This window comes from Chroicocephalus ridibundus, chromosome 17 (assembly GCF_963924245.1).
Source record: "Chroicocephalus ridibundus chromosome 17, bChrRid1.1, whole genome shotgun sequence".
Classification (NCBI taxonomy): Eukaryota; Metazoa; Chordata; class Aves; order Charadriiformes; family Laridae; genus Chroicocephalus; species Chroicocephalus ridibundus.
The window spans coordinates 2,018,747-2,044,559 of NC_086300.1; the positions used below are offsets into that span (position 1 = coordinate 2,018,747).

A 25,813-nucleotide genomic window follows, 5' to 3' on the forward strand; every position below is an offset into this window, starting at 1 on the left:
ACTGGGTGTGCAGAGCCATGGGGAATGCCTCCGAGACCCATGGCGCTTGACTCCAGAGCTGCTGCAGCGCTGTCCTGCCACCACCGACGGGGCTTGACGGGTGCGCCCAAAGCTCCTGGCCACGCTGGAGCCAGCTCCGATGGTCGGTGACTGCCCGTGGTTCCCCACCGGTGCCCACCCTCGTGCGGCGCTGAGCCCACTGAGCCCGGCCGACACGTACCCCATCGCCAGCATCGTCCCCTGCCAGGTGGGACAGCCCGTTTTGGGCAGCGCAAGGGCGGCCGCCGTGGGCTGTCAGCCCCGGCGAATGCTTACTAATAAGGTTGGCCATTAAGGTGGGTGAGTGATGGATGGGCTGTGTTGCTGTGCCCCAGCCCGGCGTGTGCTGAGACACTCCCTGACCAGCAGCTGTTGTACTGGCTGCCTTGTTAAGGGTCTCTCTCGGTGACATCAGCTATACATCAACCTGGCTGATGCCTTTGATTATTTGGACAGCTCTTGGCATGATGAATCGTTGGGATTGATCTGCCTTTTCTTCACGTTCGCTCCTTGCCCTGTCTCTCCCAACTCTCTCCGCTCCTCAACCACAAATCCTTTAAAGGTTAGCGCCTTCCAGGGTGTCCCGCTTAAACAACTCCAGCGTCTAAATCACGGCACTGAGGAATCTATATGCCCTGATATAATTTCTCAGAGAGAGAGAGACTGAGGTGGGATGGCAGGGAAGGGCAGGTACCTCTGAGCTGGCCCTGGGGCAAGGTGACAGCAAGGGGGACGGCTCCGTCACCGCATTGCCACCTTGGTGATCCACCTTACGTGACTGCTTCAAAAAGGGGCAAGAAATGAGCATGTCTCAACTAAACCTGGTGCTTATTGCAGCCCAGGGAGGCTAAAGCACAAAATGCTTTCTGGGAACCTTTCCCCTCCTCCCTGCTTAGCGGTAATTATCCCTTGCAGCTTTCGGTAATGGCTATGTGTCTGTTCATGGCTTGTCAGGATGCTGCGATGGTGGATCTGACGATGGTGTGCATGTGGTTAGTGTCCTGCATCTCCCCGTGACATCCTCTCGTGGTTGTGGTCCAGGTCGCAGTGAGGAGCAGCATCACCTGGCAGCCTGCGAACCCTCCCGCCCAGGGACTCGCCAGGATTTGCCTCCTAATGCAATTCGCCGTGTTGTCAGGAAGACACTATCCCTGTGACCCTGTCAGCGGTGGAAATAGAGCCTGGCAGGGTCTCTTAAATGTCCCTCCGATGGATGAGTCCCACAGTGCGTTTTGGACAGTCCTCTAAGAAAGGAACTGCCGGTACCAGAGGAATCAGAGATGCTGATGGGCATTTTCGACTCCATTCTACAAGCTTTTGGCCTTGTTTTTTGTTGAAAACTCTTATCCATCCCTGGGCTTTATTCCAGCTATGTTCTGCAGGTCCATCCTGTAGCAGACAGCTTCCAGGGCCTATTTTGCTCATTCAACTGAGTTTTTCCTGTGTGCGAGTGCCCTGGCGAGCTCTCGTACCCTGCCCCAGCTGCTGAAGCCGGACCAAAACACTGCGGGTGCTGCCCAAATGCATCACAGAGTCTCCAGCATCCAAGGCTGGAGGAACCTATGACCCTCCACCACAGGTTCCCAGTAGACGGTGTTGCTCCTGGGGTCACATCCCTGCTGTTCTGGCGGTCCTGTGGCCAACGTTGAATGTTTTATAACATGCAAGGGAGGGAGGGTGGTGAGTCCCTGGCCCAGGTTGCCCAGAGAAGCTGTGGCTGCCCCATCCCTGGAGGGGTTCAAGGCCAGGTTGGACGGGGCTCGGAGCAACCTGGGCTGGTGGGAGGTGTCCCTGCCCGGGGCAGGGGGTGGCGCTGGGTGGGCTTTAAGATCCCTTCCAACCCAAACCGTTCTGTGATTCTCTGAGCTGTAGTACCCCCTAGCTGGGAGCACCTTTGGCTGCAGGCTCTGTCTGGGAGGTGCTGGGTACCAGCATCCTCTGCAGGATGCGGGACAGGGCTGGGAGGGCTTGTGGAGCAGAGCCCAGGGGCCTCCTCACCGGTGCATCTCCCCTGCCCATTGCTCCAGGGCCCGGGGCTTCCAGAGCCCGGGGCTGCACGGAGGATGGTTCTTTACCTGCTCTTGCTCCTCGGTGCTGGGAAGCAGCTCCCTGGGCACGCCGTGGCCTGAGCGGCAGCCAGCACGGGCTGTCTCTCCACATCGCTTTGAACTCTTATCTGTGGCGTCTCCTGATTTTCGCTGGAGCAGACGGTTGAGCCCCATGCGGGTCCTGATAACCTTTCCCTTGTTCATTAAGGGCCCACTTAGTGCTCTGTGGGACTGAAGCGAGACAGTCTGGAAGAGAGAAGCGGCACAGGGCTTTTAGCCCGGGTAATGCAAAACTTCATCAATAATCTTGCAAACGCAAACCCAGAACTTAAATACAACCCTGGCGCTCCCCAAACTACCCCCAGAGAAAGAAAAACCTGCAAGGTGAAGACACAGTGTCTCCTTGTGAGCTGTTGTGCTTGGGGAGGATGAGTTTGCCCGGCTGCGTCTGTAGCAGCATCGTATGTGTATGGACAGATTAACTCTTTGGAGCAAGGACCGTGTGCTGGGGGTGGATGAGATGGTCTTTCCTCAATCCTGACTGCTGCTGATGTTTTGGGTGTGCTGGTGGCAAAGGCACGCTACGGAAAGCCAGCAGAGAGCTGCTGGGGCTGCAGCCGGGACAGGGCTTGCACGAGGGCGTTGGTGAAGCAAGAGCCAAATTATTTGGTTCAGCAGTAGGATGCAGATCTGCCTCCCCTGGCTCGAGCACGCGTGCTTGGACCGGGGCTCCCTCTGCCCTCTTGGTGTCTCTGGAGGTGGTTGAGATCTGTGTGAGTCCCAACACACCCACCCCAGGGCTGGGGAGGGCCAGGACCAGCCTCTCCCCCTCTCGAGTGACTTGTTCTGATTTTCAGCCCAAAGGGAGTTGAGCCAGAGGCAGAGGGGAAGGAAAGACCCCTTAAAAATTGTCGAGGTAATGGAAACAACCTTAAACTATCATATTTCAAGCATAACGCCATAATAAAAGTAACAGGATAATGATTTTTTTCAGTCCAGATATTAGAGGCCCAGATATTGATTGGTTGTTTCCCTTGTCGTTCTCGCCTCTGATGGAACTGCATTTTTTGACAGAGAGTGCAATAAAATGTACAGTTTCCAATTTGAGAGCCCTATAAATGTCATCTCTACATGCACGGTTACAAATTCTTCATGATGTTCCGCTCCCTCCCCTCAACGCCAAGAGGGTCCTCGGGGGTGGAGGAACACACACCGTCTCCCTTCCTGGAGGAGAAAGTTTGCGTCGAACCCGTCCCAGCTCCGCTACGTGCCGTAAAGATGAAAAGATGCTTCATTCCCGTGGGAGAGCTCTCTTGGGGTTAGAAGGACCGAGGTTACAGAGTTAATATATCTTGCAGTTTTCAGATTTATAGATTCTGGGGCAAATTATCAAGCTTGCCACAGCCCTTGGTTGTGCGGAGTTGAGCTGTCAGGAGCTTCCAGTTTCACTCCTCTGGGCAGAATCTTATTTTTAATGTTTTTCCTATGAGAATTTGGGCAAAGGTCTGAAGAAAAGCCGAAAATTTACAGGGATGTCAAGGGAGAAATGCAGGGTGGTGGCGTATGAAGTTACATGAATAACATGGTGGCGCATGAAGTTATGTGAGCCCTTTTTGCTCTGTGCCCATATTTTTGGGGGGGTTCAGTCTGTTTAATGCCTCGATCTTTTGCCCTGTCTGGGTTTCCTCCTTGGTTTAGAAAGCCGGGATTTTCAAAGGAGGCTAAAAAAGTGAGCGCTCACGTCATAAGAGATAAGGTATCTCCTGTGGAGATAAGCCCTTGGCATAGATATGTTTCAGGGGGATGCAGCCAAAGCCCTCCTGCATTTTAGGGTCAGCAGAAACACTGGTGTAAAGGCTCCGTGTGCCCCGGAGATGGAGAGAAGCGGGAGCGATGCTGCCCCGGCGGCTCAGGCAGGGTAAGGGGCGGTTGGAGGCAGGTCCTGGTGGGGAAGGACTGACCCACGCTGCTGCATCTTCCCCCAGAGTCTGTTATTTGCCTTTTTTAATTTTATTTTTAAACCCCTGAAGAAATTCAGGGCTGGAAAAAGGGGTTGGTTGCAGGTGCCTCAAGTCAAGTAACCGAAAGCAGGGAAAGGCGGAGCGGCCTGATGAATGCGCTGTTCCTCCACTGCAAAAATAACAATAATCAGTTTTATATAAATCTCTTTTCCACAAAGAGACCTGAAACCACTGGCAGCATCCCCAAGGTGCAGGGGGTACCCTGGTATGGGTAATGAGGGCAGTCACCTTCCATGAGATACGCTCGCGCTGTGACCTTCCGTTAGGTTTAATGCAACCTTTTTATTTATTTCCAATAACTCTCCAATCAGTCAGCACTCTGCCAGGTTTCCTCTAACCTCAGATCACAGTCTCATAACCGGTTTTGGGGCTTTTATTGGTCTCCGAGGTAGCCAGAGCCATTAAGCTCAGTGTTTTGATTTGATGAGAGACGTTTCAAGGGTCTCAGTGTCTCTCTCACCTTTGCCTAAACATTTCAGCCCTGTCTCTATGCCGGGAATTGGGATTGCAGAGCCCAGCCCCGCTGTTCCTCAGCTCCCCCTCTGCCAGGCAGCAACTTTAAGGCTTCGTATTAAAGGGGTGCAGAACTGGCGCCGTAAATTTGCCATTTTCTCCCCATTTTCATAGAGCATGTTACATGTGGTTTGTGTCAAATCCCTAATCGGAGCCTTTACCCAGTGGGGTGCTGGAGGTTGGGTGAAGGTCTGAATGTCACCCCTGGGTCCTGAGCCCCCGAGCCAGCCTGGATTTGTAGCCAAGGACACATCTGATTAACCACATTTGGTGCTTTTTATAATAAACTCCTGATCTATAGTGTCCTGGATTTATCACTTGGTGGGTATCTGAGATGTAATAAGCAGCAGCTTCTTTTTTGGACCTGGCATTCTTTATACAGCCCTGTCACTTTCTTATATTTCCAGAGGTGGGATACAGCCAACCTGATCAATACTTTATTTTACCTCCTTTTACCAATAATTTTTTTAATCATAGTGTGTTTCTCTCATCCCCCACCTTTGGATAAATAATGACAGCGAAGCAGTGCCGCGTTCAGCACTTTTTAGAAAAGTCTGCAGAGGAAAAGCGATGAAGTCAGGAAAGGGGAAGGGCAGGAGCTGTGCTGGGCCGTCCGCGTGCCTCGGCATCCCCACGGCGAGCAGAAATGGTGGGGTGAAGGTACAGGTACCCCAAAAGCTGCAGCAAAATGTCCATTACTGACCTGCCCAGGGTTGCTGGAGCCCCCGAGCTCCAGCGGGACGGGGCTGGGGGCAAGCTGCCACCCCTGCCAGCTGTCCCACGTCCCTTGGGCTGGGCTGAGGATGGGTTGAAGGGACACGGGGCCAGGGGAGGCTGGGAGAGGTCAGGCTTGGCCAGTCTAACCTGTAGGACACCAGACTGGGAGCTGGGAGAGCCCTGTTTTACCCCCAGGTCTTGTTTTAGTACCTCTTTGACTCTGCCCGTGGATATTTCCTCACCCGTCCCCTCCTCTCCAGGCTTTTCAGGATGAAAAGCTCCAGGGTTGGAATGAAAGTCTCTAAAAACTATTTTTCCGGGTGATATAAGAGCCCCCCGAGTCTTCCAGCATCTTGGTGCTCCTGAGCATCACCCGCAGCAGCAGGAGCACCCCCAGGACCGGGGGCTCCCCAGGGTGCTGGGGTGCCCGCTTAGGGGGGGATCAGCACAGCCCCTCTTTGGGGAGGGCAGACCGGGCACGGGGGGTCCCCCTTTGCCCCGAGCGGGGTCCAGCCCTGCTGCTGTCGCCGCTGTCGCTGCCGTCGCCGGGCCGGGCCGGGGCTGGACCACGGGGCTCCCGGCTCCTGCCTTCAATCCTGGGCTTCTGCTGCTGCCTTGTGGCGAAGCCCCGGAACGACACGGTCCTTCCCCGCCTCCCTCCGCCCCCAGCCCCTTCCTCCCCCAGCCCTGCCCGGCCCCCGGAGACCCCCCGTGCCCCGAGCATCCCCTGGGTGCCGGGTCCGGGGTGGAGGTGGCTGCACCCCCTGCCCCCCGGCTGGGCTCCCCCCGCCCCGCGGTGGCAGGAGGGAAGTGCTTCACCCCGTCCATCCCCGCACTGACCTTTGCTGGGGCCTGTATAAGTCAAAGTGGGATTTCTGTCTGGGAGCCCTTCCCGGAGACCGTAAATATGCCAGAGGAGCTGATGGAAGCACTTGATTTCAGCCGTATGTGTTTTTAAAGACCCGAAATGTAACCCTGATGTCAAGATGGGAATTCACGGGATATTTATGGTGTAAAGCTTTTTTTTCCTCCCTTCCTTTTCTCCCTAATTTTAAGTGCCGTTGCTGCTCGGGATTAAACGTGGGCTTCAGTCTCTATCTGACACCCCCAGTAGTACCCACCCCCCCTTCTCCCTAAAACTGGGAGGTTTGCCCTGGGCAATGCGTGTCCTTCCCCTGCAGAGAGCCCGTCGTGGTGACCAGTGGGGACAAGGAGAAGGGGTGGCCGGGTAGGAGGAGCCCCACCAGGGTCCGGGGTCCTGCCCGGAGCCGAGTGGAGGGGAAGGATTTCTTCACATGTCTCAGCAACGCTAATCCAGTTTATACATGGCCGGGTGATGCCTCACCCCCCCGGTGTGACACCGTTGATTCATGTTCGGCTCCAGAACCGCCCTCACCCTCAGATCCGTTGCCCTGCTCGTGTCTGGAGGAATCAGAGGATGGGAACGGTGGGGCCCAGCATCCCCTGGGAGATGGCCCTACAGGGGGCAATGGCGCTAGTGGCTCCCAGGTGCCCCATGTCAGCGCTGGGCTCTTTTCCACGGGGAGACGAGGGAGCCCAGCGCAGCCGGGAAGGATGGGGAGAGGGTGACCTCCCACCGCCCCCCTCCGCTTCCTCGCTCTGGGGCTGCAGGGTGAAAGCTGAAAGTTGAAGAGTACAAAACCATCAACCCCTGGCTCTCAGCTTGTGATGGGAAATGAAAATATTTGGATAAGCCGCGATACGGAGCTGCCGCTATTTACAAACCTTGATCCTGCGGCCTGCACATCAAAAGGCCTTCTTTTATAAAGCACGCTCTGCTCTCCTGGCTCCGTTTTCAGGCTGTCAAGGGCATTATTTGATGTTCCTCTTTTGTTTGTTTACATTAATTAAGATGGGCAAATCCATCACTGTGACTTTCTCCCTCCGCGGCGGCGGGGCGAAGGCGGCGGGGGCACACGCCTGCTGCAGGTGTTCGGCGGGTTCTGTTGGGCGGGTGATAAAACACACATTTGTTCTCCAGGTCGTGTGGACAGACTGACACTTTCCCGATAAAAGCCCACCCCATCCCACCGCCCCCCAACCCCGACACCCACCCCGCCCCACGGTGACAAATGATTTTCTTATCTGGAACAAGGAAAAGCAGTGGCCAAGTTTCATCTCCGCTTCCCGCCCGGATGCTGGGGGCAGCGGGGTGATGCTGCCGCACTGGGCTCTGCCCGGCAGGCCGGGGTGGCTGGAGGTTTAAGGGGGGCACGTAACCGGCTGGGCACGGAGCCCTGGTCCTCTTCCCCGGCTCTGTGCGCCATCACTGATGCAACGTGTGAGAAACGCTAATTTTCCTCCCTTTTTTTGCCCCACTGCTGAGAATTGCCCCAGGTTCGGTGCCACCAGTATCCCCATGTGCCGAGCCCCACTGTGCCTAGCAGGGCTTGGCACGTCCCCACCGTGGGGCTGTGCCCTGGGGACCGTTTCATGATTGAAAGTGCCCAAAATAGGAAAATAAGTGAAGCCCAAGGCCGGCCCCAGCTCCTGCTCTTGGCGTGGTCTTGTAAGGGAAAAGCTGGGCAGGGCTGACGGTCCCGCTGGTCCCTGGGTGCTCCCAGCCCTCCTGCCTCCACTCGGGTGGTGTTTCGGGGGGTCTCTTGGATCCCCCCAGACGGGCGGGACTGGGGCTGCCCCAGCAGGGGCTGTGTGGAGGGGATGGAGGATGGAACAGGGCTCACTGCGGCACAGAACGGCAGCACCACGGCTGAGCCGGACCGGGTCAAGCAAAGCGGCACATAAATTTCAGTCAAATTAGTTGACAGACGAGAGTCGGCGTGGTCTAATGAATTTTGCATGGGGACAACTATCTCTTTCCAGCGATTTCCCTCGTGTCCTGCCCAAAGTTGTGTGAAGGGGGGTGGAGGCCGCGCAGGGCTGCTGCGTCCCCCGCTCCCCGGCACGGCGATGCCCAGCTCCCGCAGCATCAAACACCCCGGCCCTTCCCGGGCCCGATGCATGACCGTCTCCGTCCAGCGCTCCCTAAAAATCTGCCCCACCTGTATCATTTCCCGGCTGTCTCCCTTTAATACACATCCCTAACTATTTATTAAATACGCCAGTTTTCTAGAAGTGGGTTCGCAAAGATGGACCACGCAGATACTTGAATTTTAGGCAGGGGATTCTGGAGCTCAGTCTTTCCAAGAGGAAGCAGCTTGCTCTTTTTTGCTGTTTTTTTTTTTTTTCCTTGTGAAGGAGGTAACTGGCACTTCATTTATCTGTGGGTTTGTTATGACTCTGGGCTAACAGATCCCACACTTAGCAAACTCTCACTCTTCACTAATGGAAGATACTTTAATCTAATTGCCCCGTATCACCCAACACCGAAGCCTAGAGCATCCTCCTCCCACGGCAGCGCAGGCAGAGCGTTATTCCTGTGCCGGAGCGAGCCGTGGCTCGGGGGGAACCTTCCCCTTTTCCCAATTCCCGCATGGCTCCGTGCCCGGCCAAACCGGGACAGCAGGAGGTGGGAGGCTGGGAGGCCTCACGGACACCAGATTTACTCGTGTCAGCGTCGCCTCGGGGTGCCAGACCCCGGAAAGAGCTGGGGAGCGGGAAATGCAAAGCCGGGGGGGTTAAACCAGAGCGGTCGGGAGGTGGAAGTTGCTGGAATAACAGTGGCGGGTTGGGAAAAATGAGGTGTGAAATCCCGGGTTACGCTCGCTGCGGTGAGCCCCGTCTCTTTGCTCCTCGGCTTGGGGAGGGTGAAGGAAGGTGATGCTCCGTCTTTGCATCCCATCGTGGGGCCTGGGGGGCTCCGGCTCAGCTGGGGGATGGAGCCGGTGCTGAGGGGCTGTGGGATGCTCCCCCCGGGAAGCCAAGCCAGGGTGCTGAGCCACCCCGAGCACGGCGGGGTTTGTCATGAGGCCATCGTGGAATGAGTTCGGTGGGGTGTATTTTAAAAATCCAAAGATATTTTCTTGAAAAACGAAGCTTTAAAAGAATTGTTAAGACTCAAAACCCCAAAAATACAAAAGCCCGAAACTTTTTCCTTGCCCAAGTCTTAAGCAAATCCCTGCAGAGTCCCAGGAGTTCTGAAAGCTCCTCAACCAGACTGAACACCACACAGGGAGAATATTTCCTTTAATTTGATCCTCTGCAGCAGCTCAGTTCACAGTCTCATGCAGGGCCAAAATCTGAAAGGCTGAGAAAAGCAATGTCCTGTTTTTTTCAAAATTTAGAAGAGGGAGACCAGGTTTGGGAGGATGAGATCTGCCAGCAGGAAGGATGTGGTAACCAGGAACCATAAACTCCATCCCATCGCTACTGATAATACTTCCTTTGTTAAACAAATCAGCTTTAAATTAAATAGGATTTAATTTTTTTTTCCCCTCATATATCCATCAAGTTAAATGTAAATTTATTTTACCCAATATAATTCAAAACATTGCTTTTGTGTATTTTTATTTGAATTTCAGTCTCAGGCCATATAGTGTTTAACATCAGCTGTGAATAAAAGTTAATAATCGCTTCCTAAAAATCGCATCTTTCACCATTTTGTGACATAATACAAAATTTAAGTACCCAAATAAATGTTCGTTAAGCTACATAATGACCGAAATATTTTTGCGTAGAAATAGCGTGTTCTGCTGGTTAGCGAAGAGAAATGTTAAGTTTACCGTAAAAGTGAACTTTATCAACACGTTTTAATGATTACCAGCTTTCCTTAAGAAAGTGAATAAAAAGTACAAATGCAAAACAACATTAAAATGGATGATTTCAATCAAGACGTCCTGCTCGATGATTTAAATCATCATGAAAATTGACGATTTAAATCACTTTGAGTTAAATCAAGCCGCCCAGGGCTCGGGTTCCTGCGTCCCCGCTGGGACCGCCGCCACCCAGAAAGCTTCTTTCATCACTTGGGCTCCTGCCCGCAGGAGCCCGAGGCTCTAAAAGGAAACATCTTTGTCCCAGACCAGCGCAAAGCGGGATCCTCTAATGAGCTCCAGACGCTCCCCTCGCTCCGGCTCCTCCCGGAGTTGCACCAGGAGCCATGAAGTTGAGTTCAGTCTTGGGAATGGGAATGGGGACTCGGGGGCAGGGGTTATTCCCATCACCTGCCTCCGGCCACGTACCCCAGGCACTCTTTGTGCTCAACAGGGAGAAAGCGCCCATTTCTCCCTCCTGATTACAGAAGAGAGCGGAGGGAATTAGCCGAGAGGTCTCCAGATGGATCCCAGGCCGGGCTTAGGGGTGGGAATTCTGCCCGGCTCCCAAAGCCCCGCTCACTCACTGAGATGAGGAGACGCTCGGAAATTTCTCAAGCTTTTTCAATTTTGCAGAGTTTGCATCTTATTAAAAAAAAAATAGATCCTAACCAAACCCTCAGACAAAAAGCCAGAGCATCTGGTCAAAAGCTCTTTCTCAGGGAGGGGTTCCTCAGTCCCGGCGGTCCCAGCCCCAGGTCCTGGGATGCTGCGGAGGGAACGTGGTCGCGTCAGGCTCCCGCTCCACGTATCCCGTGTCCTGCATCAGGCCCCTGTTCCTGGTCCCGCTTCTCATCTACACGTGTGTTTAATTGTGGCTGTGGACAGACAAGATACTAAAAACCAGTGTAAGGCACTTAGGACCGAACAAAAGCATGTGGTACAAAGCCTTCTGTCAGTAGAGATTGCCTCGGCGGAGGCAAGTTTGTGCAGAAATAATCCTGAGGTTAAGTGTGGTCTGAAATTCGTTTGGCGGCTCTGGAGATCCTCCCTCCCGTCTGCTGGTGGCTCCCGAAGGCGTCCCTGTCCCCATCTCCTCTCGGTTGCTCTCCCATCGTGCGAAGCCCTCGGTGCTTCCTTGCTAGGGGGGTCCTGCCCTGCTCAGCGTGGGGGTGATGCATCAGAAAAGGCAGCAGGTTTTGGGGAAAAAAAGACCAGACTTGGAAAAAAAGCACCCCTCCAGACCTGCATGGAAAAGGGAGCAGGACAGCACCGTGTCCCAAGGGGCTGGGGGGACCCCGAGGTGTCGGGTCCAGCAGAAGGAGCCGTCAAATGCCGTCAAACTGCATTTCAGTGAGGGTTTGCCGGTGGTTTTGTTTTTTTCTAAACAATATATCTGTATCCAGATTGGCAGCTGCTCTAGCACATTCATTTTGTAGAAAGGCATCCCTAAATGGGAAGAGAATAATTTATACTGACATAAAGCACCTTTATTTGGATATAACTATCTACATTAAGGAGGTTGGATTGCTCTCACCGTATCAGTATGGTGTAGTTGAAGCTCTATTACTCGTATATAAGCTATTCCTGGCTCTGCTCCTGATTTATTTGACTAGCAGAGCTAGGCTGGGTGTGTCTAGATTCATGTTGTGTTGATATCAGAAAATCAACATTTCTTTCGTAATCCAAGGTATGTGATGTAAATCAAGAGGGCTCCGGGGAAGGCAGGGGCATTTTATCAGTGTAAAATGAGAGGAGAAGTGAGCCCAAGGGGAGGATTTACCAGAGAACGTGCTTTTATCATTTTACGACCTGTTGATTTTACTTTTCTAACAATTACTCAGAAGTGGGAAGCAAGGAAAAAATAGACCTGAGCCGAGATGAAAGGGAAGTGGGAGAACCAGGCTACTCGTTTGGAATGGAAGAGTTTAATAACTACGGGAAGGGCGGCTTCCTCCCACTCACTGCCTCCAGCCCCGGCAAGGACCTTGCTTATCATTGCAGGAGTCGCACAGATGAGACAGTGATTTCCAGTATCGAACTGGGCGCTTTAGACCATGCCAGGGAACTTGGGGATTTGGTTTGCCTTTGGTTTAATCGGACGCAGCCCTAACCCGCAGCCATCGCACCTGTTAGCAAGTGGTGTTTGCGTGGGGGGGTGTCCGTGGGGCCACCACAGTGCTCCCCATGACCGAGGGATGTCACTGGCGTGGTCTGGCAGTGCAGTATGGAATCATAGAATTGTTTAGGTTGGAAATGACCTTTAAGATCATCAAGGCCACCCATTAACCCAATGCTGCCAAGTCATCACTACCCCATGTCCCTCAGCGCCACGTCTGCCCGGCTTTTAGATCCCTCCAGGGATGGTGACTCCACCACTGCCCTGGGCAGCCTGTTCCAGTGCTCGACAACCCTTTAGGTGAAGGAAGTTTTCCTTATGTCCAGTCTAAACCCGACTGGCGGTGCCGGAGAGGTTTTGCCAAGGAACCGACCGCCAAGGTGCCTCGACCGGCTTTTGAGATGAGACAAACCAGTGGGTAAATTGCAAATAGCAGTGAGGACTAATTACCTGCAAAATTTGTTTTTAAAGAGTGATGCTGGGTTTGAATGATGGAATAATGATCCCACTTAGGGCTTCGGTGCGGTTTTAGGCTTGGGAAGACTGCACAAATAGCAGCTAATGATGCTCTCAGCGTCAGCAGCCAGGTAAAGGTGGGCTGCCTGCTTTCTAGAGAAATGTTGCCAAGAGCTTGGATAAATATACCTAAAATAAGCTGATTTAGTTCCCCAAGACATCTTGTTAGCTTCCTAGCTCGCCATGGATATGAAAGCCAGAATAAAACCAGCCAGCGAGGTTCAGCTCACCAAGGTGCCCCTCGGTGGTGTCCCCGTCCCATCCCAGCTGGGCAGGACGGGGCAGGTTCGGGGGGGTTCGAGTTATTCTGCTGCCCGGTCGGGGTGTGCAGACCCCAAGCAGTGACTCAGAACTTGATTGCCGTCAGACATCCCGCCTGTCCCTGCTGGCTGCCTGCTCCTGCCTCCAGAGCCTTTTTTCTGCCCCACTCTTACCCCAGGTGTCTCCTAAAATCTTCCTGCCAGGAGGCACTTGGGGGTGCTGGTTGATGAGAAGCTCCACGCGCCCCGGCAACGTGTGCTGGCAGCCCAGAAAGCCAACAACATGCAGGGCTGCATCCCCAGCAGCGTGGGCAGCAGGGCGAGGGGGGGATTCTGCCCCTCTGCTCCTGCTCATTGCGGGAGACCCCCCTGCAGTGCTGCCTCCAGCTCTGGGGCACCAACAGCAGAAGGACACGGAGCTGTTGGAGCGGGGCCAGAGGAGGCCCCGGAGATGCTGGGAGGGCTGGAGCCCCTCTGCTGTGGGGACAGGCTGAGAGAGCTGGGGGGGTTCAGCCTGGGGAAGAGAAGGCTCCGGGGAGACCTTCCAGCCCCTGCCAGTCCCTAAAGGGGCTCCAGGAAAGCTGGGGAGGGACTCTGGAGCAGGGAGGGGAGCCATGGGACGAGGGGGAACAGCTTTAAACTAAAAGAAGGAAGATTCAGACTAGATCTAAGGAAGAAATTTCTTACACTGAGGGGGGTGAGCCCCTGGCCCAGGTTGCCCAGAGAAGCTGTGGCTGCCCCATCCCTGGAGGGGTTCAAGGCCAGGTTGGACGGGGCTTGGAGCAACCTGGTCTAGTTGCAGGGGGTGGAACTAGATGGTCTTTAAGGTCCCTTCCAACCCAAACCATTCTATGATCTCTTTACTGGACTTGCACCGGTTTGGGTTTGCATGAGGCCAGGAAGGACGAGCACAGCGAGTTTGGGCTGTGGATGTGGTCGTGCCCCTCCTGCCCCCCTCCAGGTGGGTGCTGGCTACCAGCATCCCTCCTACCCCCTCTCCCGGTCATTTTATACACAAATTGAGGTCTCGAGGGAAAGTTGTTCTTCATGTGAAATGCAGCTCTACAGTTACAGGAGAGAAACCAAGTAACAGTGAAAACCCTCAGGGAAATCATTTAATATTTCCAGCCTTCTCACATGGGTTCTTGACACTCGGGTCTGCGGAGGGGAAAAACTGATTTATGCCGTCAGTCGTTAGACAATGTGGAGGTGAGGTCAGGCGCGGGCATTCCTCATCTCTTCCCCGGCGCTCAGAGATCCCTTGGGCAAGGTGGAATCAAAGCATTTCAAATGGTAGAGGTCATGAGAGTGACACTGTAAGAGGTAAAAGAGCACAGCCTCCTGCCTCCTACAGAATGGCTGACACCTATATATCTTCATATTGCCATTGTTTCCGCTTGAAAAATTGCATGTCGTTTGTTTTACTTTTTCCTAACCCTCCTCTCTCCTTAAATCCTCTCGATTTTCCGCGGTGATCTATAGGAATCGTTTGTGTCAAGGCTGACGATTATGCAGTACAGAATTTTTATAGGAATAAGAGGCCGAAGCCGCAAGATGGACTTTAGCCAACAGGTGTCTGGTCTTTTCACAGCCTTGCCAAGAGCCTGTAAATTAAAATCACATTTGCCCTTTGGGAATTTTCCTGCACTGATTTGTGGCTGCGGCGAGGGGTGAGTGGCTCTTGGGCATGGTGTCAGGATGCTGGATGACGGAGCCCGGTGGGGAGGGACAGCTGGATGCCGAAACATGGTGCGGTTTGGGGAGAAAGACCAAGAGGGATTTCTCGAGTTGGACCCAACCCACTGTGCTCACATCTCTGATGTCCTATGACAGTGTGGGGTGTAGATGATGATGCTCCAGAGAAAATTCAAGATGGTGAAATATTTCCAGTGGGAAACTCCTTGGTACGAAATTCCCTTCTGTTGGGAATTAGAAGAATTGGATGTTGCAGATCCCTTGGATCTCTGTATTGGCCCTGTTAGCTCCACAAGTGGGTGTTTAATGAAGCCGGAGAACGGCTGAGCAGCCTTCCTTCTGGCAGAAGGAGCAAACGTTGCTCAGCTGCACCCTGCATCCATAACCCTCACTCCGGGAGCAGCGGGGGGGGAGAGGGTTCCAGCTTGAGCACGCAGTGGCAGGGCTGCATCTCCTGCTCCGAGGTCCTCACAATGCCATGTCCCATCCCCACTCTTGCAGTGCTGTGCTTTCATCTAACCCTGGAGGAGAGGAGACGCATCTCTAAAGGCCTGAACACGCAACGAGGGGACGTATGTGGCACCATTCATAGCAGGGACTATCTCTTTGCTCGTACAGCTGCGGTGGGGTCCTGGCTCAAGGGACACCCATCCCTGGAGGGGTTCAAGGTCAGGTTGGACGGGGCTTTGAGCAACCTGGGCTGGTGGGAGGTGTCCCCGCCCATGGCCGGAGGCGGGGAACTGGATGATCTTTAAGGTCCCTTCCAGCCCAAACCATTCTGTGATTCTATGACAAGGCGGAGCAGGTCTCATTTGTGTGCTGTGGGAAAGGCACGTTCTTGTTCAAGTCCTCGTTGGCAGCCCTGCAATAACGAACCCACCAGCACAGTTAATGGATCAGATCTGCGGCTCCTGGTAAAGCCAGTGGTGGTTTTCTGCAAAGATCTCAGGGTTGAGACAGTCATTAATAACTGGATGGTGGTGCCTGTTATTGCATCCTCACGGCTCCCATCCCCAAAACACCCCCGGGACCCCCCCTGAGACCTGCTACGGGGTGAAGGGGGACGGGGAAAGACAGTCCCACGCAGGGACCAGCCAGCCCCGCCGTCCTCCCCGTGCCGGGGGGGATTTCGATAAGGCTTCAGATGTCAGGCTTAGGTTTCCAAGGTGGTGGTGGAACATCAGTGAGAAGCAAATATTTGGCCAAATGTACCCTGAGGTAAGGCTGGTGTCCGGTGTAAGCGCACAGCGTGCCCATATGTTATTACTTATCCATCAGCCTCTTTGAGTAACGACGTACAGGGCCAGGGCGAGGGTTGGCTTTTGTCAAAGCATATATTTCAGCAGCGTTTAAATAAACTCATCGAGCTGCACGTCTCGTGAACTTTCCTATTCCATCTGTCTGCGCCGAGCCACCCATGGAAGGAAATGGATGAGGCCTTCAAACCTTCGCCAGTCCCCGGAAAATGAGCCAGTCCAGTTAACAATAAATGGTGGCCGGTTGGAGCACACATGAGCGGTCTAGTGAAGAAGAAAAGAAAGTTGAGCTTAATGAAGTCCCCGTGCCTGTGTCCCTGCGCGTGGACAGGAAAGGACGGGTGGTTTATAACTGTTTATTGGAGTTAATGGTAATAAATTCCTCACTTGTGATGCATTAACTTTAATGTTTTCATTACGTGATGATTTAGGTTTTCCCTTTTCACGTTGTAAATCATGTTGTCCCGGTAGCACAGCAGGTCGAATGTCTGACATAATGTTATGTTTGGGGGAGAGAAATAACAGGGGAATGAGTTACACAGATTATATATTTATATATTTCATACATTACGCCTTTTTTTTTTTAGAGGACTTTAAAAAATTGCGTCCTGGGGCAGCCTGTGGAAGCCGGGGGACAGGGGACGGGTGGACAGACAGACCCATCTGAGCAGGGATTTGCGAGACGCGGCTGCGAAGGGCCGGTTTCCATAGCAACTCCCCAAATCCACTTGGTGCTGAAGGGGTTTTTTCCCCTCCCTCTTTGCTGAGCGTGAGCCCTTGGCTAATGAGCTGTGCAAATAGATATTGAGATTTAGTGTTTTTTATTTTGCAATTATAGACTTAGTGATTTGGAAGGAAACTTTTGGGCCAAAGGCTCTGACTCCTCTTTGAATTTTCTTTTCTTTTTTTCTTCTTCCCTTGGCAAAGTTGGTTTAACTTCAAACTTGCTGTTAAATTTTCCAGACAGAATGAAAAATAAAAACTGCCAATAAAAGTTGAAGGCTTTTTTCCACCCTCTGGGGCTAAATTCCAGTCCAGTCTACTGTCAACTGTTTGCCATTGACTGTCTCTTCTCTTGTTTGCTTATCGATCATAAAAACCACAGTCATGGACTCCTCTGAAAAAACAACAATGAATCCAACACTAACCCCGCGCCTAACAAAGCTCCATCTGTACGGCCCCTACTCGTTTGTGTTTCGTCATTAATTGTGGCCCAACGAGGACATTAGGGGCAACACAGTTAATCAGGCACCCTTCAACCCCAGGTGAGAATTGCGGTTCTCTTGAGCCACTTCCATGGATTTTGTGTTCGCTCCTGACTGTCAGCGCTTGTCAAAAGCCTCCACCGTTGCCTGGGACCAGTTAATCTTGGCTCCTGTTTTCAATACTGGTCTGTACTGGCTGCTACGAGAGAGTGTTTAGCAATTCCCCGCCTGTCCCGGGGGGAGCTCTGGGTTTAGCTGCAGTTTTTGGATGGGCTCTTTGGGTTGGGACGAGTCCGAAGGCTCCTGAGCCTGAGGACAATGTATCCCGAAGCTGAACACAGGGATATTTCGGTTGATAATTTCCCCTGGGTGATTTGTTGCCATTGATTTTTAACTGCCTCCTGCGTGCTGACTAGCCTTCAATCTAGGTGGTTATCCTGGGGTGGATGCCTACACCCTGAATTTTGCTTACTAGCCTCTTCTGAAAAGTCAAGCTGAAGCCTGAATAAATCTTCTCTGCCGTGCCTTGCCTTTTCTTCATCTACTTTCTTATTTTCCTGCTCAAAAAAATGCAATGAAATTAGCCTGGCACAAGACCTATTTCATGTGATCCATGTTGACAATTGTTTAGTTCCCCATTTTCTTTGAAACAGTTACTCATTTCGTTCCCGCCGTTATAAATGATCCCCGGCCGTTTCCAAGGTGTTGAAAGGTTCGGTGACATTCCTGAGGCACAGAGAGAAGCGCGTCCGAGGGACATCGAGGGGCTGGGAGCCACTGAGGAGGTGGGCTGGGACCTGGAGCAGGGGGATGGAGGAGGCAGGGACCATCAGGGGACCACGCTGATGGATGGTGGCTCGCTTCCCACAACGGCCTTTCTTCTCCTGCTCCATTTGGTCGGGACATCACTCCGTGCCCGTTGCCGGCTGCTTTGCGGGGCTGCAGCACCCACGTGGCACCGCAAAGGTCCTGCCCGGCTGTGCCCGATGCATCCAGCCTTCATCAGCCGGAGCATGGAGCCACGGGGCCACGCTCGCTCCCGTCCTCCCCCAGGGACTGGGCCGTGGGGTAGACCTGGCTGGTAACTGCGATTAAGGGTACCCGGGAAGAGGGTTTGGGGGGATCTGTACCTGTGTGGATCCTGATGTGAGAATGCAGAGATGCTTTCAAGATCTTCTTGATCTTGGAAAAAGGTAAGGGTTTAGATACGGGTTTCAGGATGATCTCATCAATGCTGATCAATATCTAAAGGGTGGGTGTCAGGAGGATGGGGCCAGGCTCTTCTCAGTGGTGCCCGGGGACAGGACAAGGGGTAACGGGCACAAACTTGCCCCTGGGAAGTTCCATCTCAACACGAGGAGGAACTTCTTTGCTGTGAGGGTGGCAGAGCCCTGGCACAGGCTGCCCAGAGAGGTGGGGGAGTCTCCGTCTCTGGAGACATTCCAACCCCGCCTGGAGGCGTTCCTGTGCCACCTGCTCTGGGTGACCCTGCCCTGGCAGGGGGGTGGACTGGGTGATCCCAAATGTCCCTTCCAACCTCCACCATTCTGTGAGTCTGTGAGTCTGTGGAGCATTATTCTCCCATCAGAGACTGATAGGAGCATGGCTTACAAACAGCTCCTTGTTTTTGCACATATGAAGCTTGTGTTTGAATAGACCCACAGATGTCACTCGACAGTGGCCACCAGTGCCATCAGCCCCAGCAGCCACGTCCTGGACCCCTTTGCTGTGGCAGACCTTGGTGGCGGTCAAGATTTCCAAAAGCTTTCAGCATTTCCCGAGTCCGTCTCGCTCTGAAGGCGGCGGGAGGGGTTGTTTGTCTCTTTCTGATTGTTTTTCTTCTCATTAGCTTCAATGGAGAAAGAGTGCAGCCACCACGGAGGGCTTTGGGAAATCACAGCCAGTTGTGCTCTGCTTTGAAATGTAGTTGGGTGTTCCCTGCGAAGTCCCCGGGAGCAGAGTCTGCTCTTGGCACATTTGAGCCTGGTGAATAAGCTGGAGGATGGGGAATTAGCTGGAACCGTCGTGCCTCCGTGCTCCATCCCTTTGAACAGTCGGTTGATGTGACAGCGTGGGCACCGACGTGGCCCCCGGGCATGTTTGGCTGCAGCTACTGTGACATTTTGTGCAGCTGGTGTGCATGACTCAGAGACCAAAGGGGTGAGAGCTGAAATACAGAGGTCCTTGAGGACATGGCGAGGACGGGGTTGGAACGGTCACGGTGCTCGGCAGCCAAACTCCTAGAAATTTTGCCCCAAAGATGCCATTTGGTCAGCGAAGCCAAAGGCCCGGTGTGTGACCTGGGTCCACCCCTGGGCCAGCCTGGTGTAGGAGTGAAGGCTCTGGGGCTGAGAGCGTCCTTCGGCAGCACCCGGGGAATGCAAATCATGGCGAAGGTTGAGGTGCGATAAGGAGGGGAAGGGAATCAGCCGGTGTCTGCTCCTGCGCCCGTGGGTGTGGGTCTCTGGCCCCACGTTTCTCCCACTCCTGAAATGCTCTGTATCCTCTGCAGAAAAGTGGTCTCCAGGATTATGGCGCAGAGCTATTCCCCGTGCTGCCAATGCGCGGCTCGTCTGTGGGAGGCTCCAGATGGAGCGATGTGTCCCATGGATGCGGAAATTCATCTGCGGGAAAATCCCTGGGGATGAGCAGCTCCCTCGGGAGCCAGGTCTGAGGCTGCAGAGGACGGAGGTGGCCACCAGGGGTTTGGGGTGCTGGTGGCACTGGGCAGTGCGGCCGGTACCAGCCGTCTGCTGGCCTGGGGGAGATGGCAGGGTGGAAAGGACCACCGAGACCACCCAAACACAGCCGCAGCCCTGCCGTGCCACGCCAGGAGCGACCGGAGAGGGGCCATGTGTCTGGGAGAGCCCAGATGTGTCTCTCTCGGATGAATTTAAGGCCTTTTCTTTCTCTGTTTTTATAAATGGTGAATGGCCATTAGTGGTTGGAACAGATCGCCAGGCGACGGGTTGGCTTTTCCATCCCTTGGAGCCCCAGAAGAGGTGGGGAGCTGTGGTTTACCTGCCAGCTGTGTGGTCCTGGGGCAGAGCCGTCTGGTCTCTGACAGGAACATCCAAGCAATCAAACCCTCTGCCCTTAGAGACCGGAGAGTTTTCTGGGGCTGGGCTCCCACCTAACCTCTCTGCATCATCTGGGTGTCCATTAAGATGGTTTAAAGAAAAAAAAAAACCCAGGGACTGTCTTTGTGGGTTAATTTAGCTATTTGCTGCCAGCAAAAGCCATCTGGATTGTTGTTAGGGGCAGGCTGGGGACATGGGGAGGGACGGGGACACCCCACGTAGCCCCAGCCCCGTCTGCAGCCAGGCAGAGCCCCGAGCGCCGTGTTGCCTGCGCTCACCCACCTCGCACAGATTTAATCTTCCCGGCTCTGCATTAGTGCGGCTGCATTAGAGAGGCTGCGTGCAACGCGCAGGTCGCAGCTGCCGTCTTCATGTCATAATCTGTAAAACTTAAAATTTCCAGAGCCCCGTGCAATCGAATCAGCCCTCGCAACCCCTCCTTAATTGTATTAGTTTGTCTGAGCAGCCACCGAGTATTTAAGAAGGAGGGAGTCTCCCTTCACTCTGATTTTCCTGCTGGGAAACTGAGGCACAGTGTCCCTTGCAGAGCAGGAGAGATTTGGGCTCCTGATGGTGTTTTGGAGGTGATGCCAACCCGGCAGATCCTGGCATCTAGGGCCACAAATAAGCTGAAACATGGGATCTGTTTACGTGGAAAATTGATCTCAAACAGGACAAAGTGCACCTGAGAAGGCAGTAGCTCTCCCAGGGCCGAGAAATGATGGGCAAAGAGAGAAGATGCGGAGCTGGAAGAGGCTGTTGCTGGCTCCCATCGCATCCCTGCTGCTTCCCCGCTTCAGCTGCTCTTTGCAGTGTCTGAAAGGTCCTTGTATCCCCCAAATCTCTCTTGGCAACCGAGGAAAGAGCAGAAAGTGCATCCCGAGGAGGACCAGGATGGCCGGACACATCCCTGCCTTGGCTCAAGCGACGGCAGCATCCGGCACGCCGGCGATTTCCACAGCCGGTTTTCTTGGGGGAACGGGGGCAGAGGGAAGCCCCATGCTGATAATGTACTGAAAGTAAATGAAATTAAATAAGCGAAGCAGCACTCGCAGCTCCTGCCTTCCCCCCTGGGTAATTCAATTCGAGCGCTCGCGCTGATGGGATCTCGCCGGGGCTGCCTCCGTCACCCCGCTGGGGCCTGGATTCTTAACGTCTAAATAAAAGTTTCAGTCAAGCATTTTTTATGCTCCTGCCAGCGGGATCAGCGAGCTGGCGTTGGGCACATTAATGTAATATTCATACTCGCAGGGTCTCCCTGTGCATCCGGCAGCACCGTCCCATTTTCATAATTATAAATGTCCCATAAAATGACATTTAGATTTGCATTAGCAAAAGAGGTCGGGGCTTGGATTTGAGAAGACAATGTGCCTTTTTACAAGTCAGATGCTGGGCGTTGCTAGAGAAAAGCCTGGGCGCGTTTATGCCAGGCAGGTGCTGGAGAGAAATGAGATTTCTCTGTGCGGGAAGGGGCTGTCCGTGTCCTCCAGGCATTGCAGAGGGACAATCCCGCAGCGTCCCAGGCTTCCCCTAATCTGAATCGTCTCGGACAGCTTTGTACAAGCCAGAGATTTGGTCTTTGAAGGCTCCGGTTTCCAGCCAACAGAGGAGACAGACGTAGGGGAGCCTTTCACCAACCCAAACCTCGCGTGTCTTTGTGTTCACCCCGAGACACATTTGCGGAGGATTTATAGCGAGCCCAGAGTTTGCAAACTATAAAACACAAAACCAAAAATAGGCCGTGAGGGAGGGAGGTGACGGCGGGGTGGACTGGGCCAAGCGCTGGGTGTTCGCGAGACGCACCAAGAAAACAAGAGGAGCTTTTGTGACCTGGGATTCTGGGAGGTTGTCCATACTGAAACGGCTGCCAAGGCTGGGCACTGGGGAGGTGATTAGTGGCATTTAGTTGGTCATTTTGTTTTGTGCTTAGTACAAGTTATGATGGCAGGAGATGAGCGGGAGAGGAGGGGGAGACCTTCTCAGCAGCAAGCCGTGGCTTGGGCGCATCCTGGCCCCGCTGGCTTTGGGGATGAGATGTGGCCGTCACCTCGTGCAGTGCACGCCAGAGCCCCTCGGTGGCCGCAGGGTCCGGCCGCCAGCCCAGGTGAGGTGCCGTGGTCTGAGTTAGACCAGATATCGGACAAAGGGATCATGTTTTCCAAGTCCGTAAACCTGACCAGATCCTGGCTGCTGCCAAAGGCTCGCGGGCACCCAGAGAGCCTTGGCTGGGGGGGAAAAAGGCTGAGCATCAGCCCCCGGCGCAGCACCAGCCTCACCCCATCGAGGACGGGTCTCTGCCGCCGTGTGCATCGTGGTCCTGGTTTCCTTGAGGATTTCTAGGTGCCTGCAGCCAGGATTGGGAATAGCTGGTGAGATCGTGGCGGACCGTGATTTTCACCTCCAGCTGCTGCTCTGCCTTCCTGATCCTCTTCTGCAGGGAAAGGGGCTGGAAACGTGCTGAGGGGTTGTGTGAACGGGAGATCCCAAGGCTTTGCTTTGCTTTACTCTGTAGGGTTGGAAGAAATCCCACCGAGGCCTGTTCAAGACACAGGGAACATTTTGAAGCAAGGATACCTGGAGAAGAGGTCCCGAGGTAAGGCCTGACAAGTACATCATAAGATGAGGTTTGGGGATGTCACCTCAGAATTACCAAGAACACAAGTTCTCAGATGAAGAACAAAGAGGAAAATACATCTTTTCTGCGGATCTGTCTGTAGGCACATGCAGAACCTTTCAGGCTTTTCTTAGGCATCATACACACGGGGAGGGCACAGCCTTTATTTATTCTCTTTTGCAGATCATCAGACTGCACAAAGATTAAAACCCAGCAATTGAATTAAGCACAGCCCGGTCCTCTAAGGCAAGATGTGCCCTTCTAACGAGCAATACCTAATGAGGATAAAACCCCAGTGAAGACAAGGTAGTTCGTAGCATCACACACATTAGCAAGTTGAGATAAGGACTGTGAGTCAGCCTCAGGTTTATCTTGATTTTACTGACTCTTGTGAAAGCTACAAATTATTTCCTCATCACTCAGATTTTATCTTGATTTATTTACTGTATGACAGGTGGTATGAGGCAAGAACAGCCTTTTTTCCTCATGGCCATCAGCTGAGCCCTGTAACTGGCCGGGTGCATGTTTTAGCTTGCTCCAACTACAAAGAAAAAGACATTTGCTTAAACCTCAATTACGGAGGTTTAACCCAAAGCTGTGTTCCCTCCCCGTTAGCAGGATTAAGAGTCACAGCAGCTCAGCCCAGCCCAGCCTGGCCTGGAGAGCTGGGGAAGGTTTGCAGGGGCTGCAGCCTGGTGGGACAGGCTGCCTCTGCCTTACTCAGTTGAGCTCTTCTGTCTAAATTTGCTTGCCTGAATTTTGTGCCAGAAATCTGCAGGGTTTTTTTGGGAAAAAATTCTTCTTTCCCCTAAATACTCATCTGAAGCATACAGCGAAAGGACAGAAATGGATATTTTCTTACTCTTTTGCTGTCCTTTTCTTTCCAGAGCACAGCTTTTTTGGGTCGGAGTGGCAGAAGCGGTGGTGTGTCCTCAACAGAAGGACCTTTTACTACTACGCCAACGAGAAAAGTAAGTGGTGAGAGACCTGCCTCCGGTCCCCAGCCTGTGGGTGGTGGCCGAGGGCATGGAGGGGCTGGAAAAGGGAAGGGGAGAGCCCTGGCTGAAGGACGGGCTAACAGCTGACAAGAGAAAAGGTTGTAATTCCCTATCGAGGCATAACATATAGGATCTAGAAAGGTAGATCTCAGGTGGTTTGGTTTTTTTCCTTCCCCCAAAACATCTTTATAAGTATGGAACAAGAGAAGAGAGACACAGGAACCGAGCTGTGTGTAAATAAAATGATGTACCACGTTTTCCATTAGCCATCAGCTGGGCTTCAACCCCCTAAGTGACTGTATATAATCCCTGTGTCAGTGTATATAAATATTTTGCAGTCATGCTCCATCAGGTACATATAAACAGACAGCTAATATCTCCAACAGAGTTTGGCGTGATTAGATATATGGCCTTACCCTGTTCCACCCGTCCAGAAACACGGCATGGAAATGCCTTACAAAACGCACACGTACATCCTTGGTTTACACGGACCCAGCTGCAGCTCAGGCAGGATTAAACTCCAGTGGGTCGTGGGGATGAAGCTGGGTCTCTTTCCTTCTTCCTCATCCCTTGCCTGAGGATCTCAAGCACTTTTTATTTCCAAACAAGCTTCCCAACTCCTCTCGCCCTGGCAGGGTACGCGCAGGGCTGAGAGCTGCTGGCAGAGGGAGGTGTTGAAGCCAAGGTCTGATAGTGGGTTGCTTTGGTGAAGGTTGAGCAGTTGTCAGCTTCCAAAAGGTCTCCAGAAGACAAGAGAGTAAAGGAAACCTGTTATTGATGGCCTGAAATCCTTATATAGGGATTGACCTCACCCCTGGAAACTTCTTCAGGACCTGCAAATCAAAAAAAAAAAAAAAAAAAGGTTCAGAGCAACTGCCTGAATCGTGTTCCCACACTTCTTCAAGAAGCTGCATAAGGCAATAGTGAGCTGGGGTAAATACGGACGCTCGGATGACTGCAGTGAAGTTCCTTCTCTCCACCCTGGCTGACACCGACCGTCGTGTGCATCGGCAAGAGCCGTAGGCCAATTCTCAAAGGTCCCACTAAGCATTTCTTCCTGCACGCCAGCCCGTTAATGCCTTACCAGCAGAATAATCACTGGCATCATATTTCCCCAAGTACACGCTGGTCTCTGCTTCATTACAACCAGCTCATCTCATCCAACCTCCTGACCCCGGCAACCTCTCGCTGGCTGTTCGCAGTCTCTAGAGGCTTAAAAGGGCATCCTCTTTACTGTGTCTTTATGAAGATTTTACAATATTCCCTTCGGAATTCCTGGGGGTGGACATGCTTAGACTGAAGGGGTTTTTTCTGGCCATTTCCCATTGATGCGTGGTGTACCTCGGCTTCCAAACATCTGCAACCACCCAGCAGCACTGCAGGCTTGAGAAAAAGGTGCAAACTCCAGATTTAGCTTTTTTCTCTCCTTCCAGGCAAACAACCTAAGGGCAACTTCTCCATTGAGAACTACAGTGCCCGGCTGGCTTTCCATCTGCGCAAAGACTCTCGAAAAAAATGCTGTTTCGAGTTAACCTGCCCTGGCAAACGCACCTACGAGGTAGGAACCGGGGGAAGAAATGGACCCTCTGTGCTGGTTTGAGCGCTAGGCACAAAAGCACACGCTCCCAGGTCTGGGGCACAGCCTGCAGGGTGAATCTCCAACCCCCCCGGTAAAATAAACCCAGCTGCAGAAGGTGTCGATGCTTCTCCGTCTTGGCGGGTCACCCCATTGTGGAGCTTCCCATGGCACAAGAGTGACCCCGGGCTCTCTTTGCACTTGTGGGGCACGAGGGTTAAGGGAGAACATGGGGTAGAAGCAGTAGAGGGTTGGCTTTGGAAAGGCTTTTTAAGTAAGCAATTCAGAGCCAGGTTAAATTTAAATCTGCAATTTGAGCATCCAGTGGGGGCCTAAAAACTGGTGTAATGAAAAACCTGGCCCAATCCACAAAGTGTGATGGGAGCCTTCCCGAGCCTCAGGGAGGCTTTGGATGTAGAGTCCTGGTTCAGAGTCAGTACAGTATATTCGTGGGGATTGTGGTTTTCATCGGAATTATTTTAA

At 53.1% G+C, this 25,813-nt stretch overlaps 1 protein-coding gene across 4 annotated transcripts in view; it reads left to right on the forward strand.

The window, feature by feature from the left end:
• The window catches only part of SKAP1 (src kinase associated phosphoprotein 1), a 159,348-nt gene that overhangs the window by 103,468 nt on the left and 30,067 nt on the right, over window positions 1–25,813 (forward strand). For all 4 annotated transcript variants that reach the window (XM_063354541.1, XM_063354542.1, XM_063354544.1 and 1 more), the window contains 3 exons: window positions 22,655–22,735; window positions 23,644–23,727; window positions 25,188–25,312. In XM_063354541.1, coding sequence (XP_063210611.1) covers window positions 22,655–22,735; window positions 23,644–23,727; window positions 25,188–25,312 — 290 coding nt within the window. The remainder of the gene's footprint in view (window positions 1–22,654; window positions 22,736–23,643; window positions 23,728–25,187; window positions 25,313–25,813) is intronic.